Source organism: Octopus bimaculoides, chromosome 9 (assembly GCF_001194135.2).
Source record: "Octopus bimaculoides isolate UCB-OBI-ISO-001 chromosome 9, ASM119413v2, whole genome shotgun sequence".
Classification (NCBI taxonomy): Eukaryota; Metazoa; Mollusca; class Cephalopoda; order Octopoda; family Octopodidae; genus Octopus; species Octopus bimaculoides.
The window spans coordinates 86160880-86161722 of NC_068989.1; the positions used below are offsets into that span (position 1 = coordinate 86160880).

General features: G+C 38.0%; 1 protein-coding gene across 4 annotated transcripts in view; it reads left to right on the forward strand.

Annotated features, from left to right (window-relative positions):
• Positions 1 to 463, forward strand: part of LOC106882755 (bifunctional coenzyme A synthase) — a 72533-nt gene extending 72070 nt beyond the window's left edge. For all 4 annotated transcript variants that reach the window (XM_052970839.1, XM_014933533.2, XM_014933531.2 and 1 more), the window contains exon 10: positions 361 to 463. In XM_052970839.1, coding sequence (XP_052826799.1) covers positions 361 to 411 — 51 coding nt within the window. In that variant the 3' untranslated portion in view covers positions 412 to 463. The remainder of the gene's footprint in view (positions 1 to 360) is intronic.
• The last annotated feature ends 380 nt before the right edge of the window (positions 464 to 843 follow it).

The following is an 843-nucleotide window of genomic DNA, read 5'->3' on the forward strand; positions in this document are numbered from 1 at the left end:
CCAAAATGTTTGATCTAATCTAATTCTCATGGCAAGTTCCCTGTACCCCTTTCACTTATATATATATATATATATATATATATATGTGCATATATATGTATGTATATACATATATATATGCATATGTATGTATGTATGTATGTATATACACATGCATGTATCACACACATATATCATCATCATACTTCTGTCTTCTATGCTGGCGTATATAAATACATATGCACACACGCCCTAAGTACCCTTAGTGCGTCAGACACCCACTAAACACCACACCCACAGCACACAACACAATGCTACACTTTCATGATCTCTCAAGTGTAACAAAATAATAACCTCTTTTCTATTCTCTCTTTACAACAGGTTGAGAAAGCATGGAAACTGTTACAAGGCCGACTATTGCCGAAAGACTGAGGCGAATGTTTGTTTATATTTTAAGGAATAAATTTTAAATCATGTATTACTGGTACTGTCTTTGGTTTTCTCATTGCTGTTGTTGAGTGGTCGGGTGGTTGAGGTATTTGATTCATGATTGTAAGGTTATGTTTTCAATATCTGGTGGTGTGTTGTGTCCTTGCGCAAGCCTCTTTATTCCACGTTGCTCCAGTTCACTCAGCCGGCAAAACTGAGTTGTACCTGTAATTCAAAGGGGCCAGCCTTGTCACATTCTATGTGATGCTAAATCTCAGTGAGAATGTGCATCTGTGGAGTGCTCAGCCACTTGCATGGTAATTTCACGTGCTGGCTGTTGATCATATCAGCTGGTGCTTTCATCATTGTAACCAACGCTGTGCCAGTTTCACACCAAGTCAAAGTTGTTTGATCTTCTAATCATAGATCTTCTCT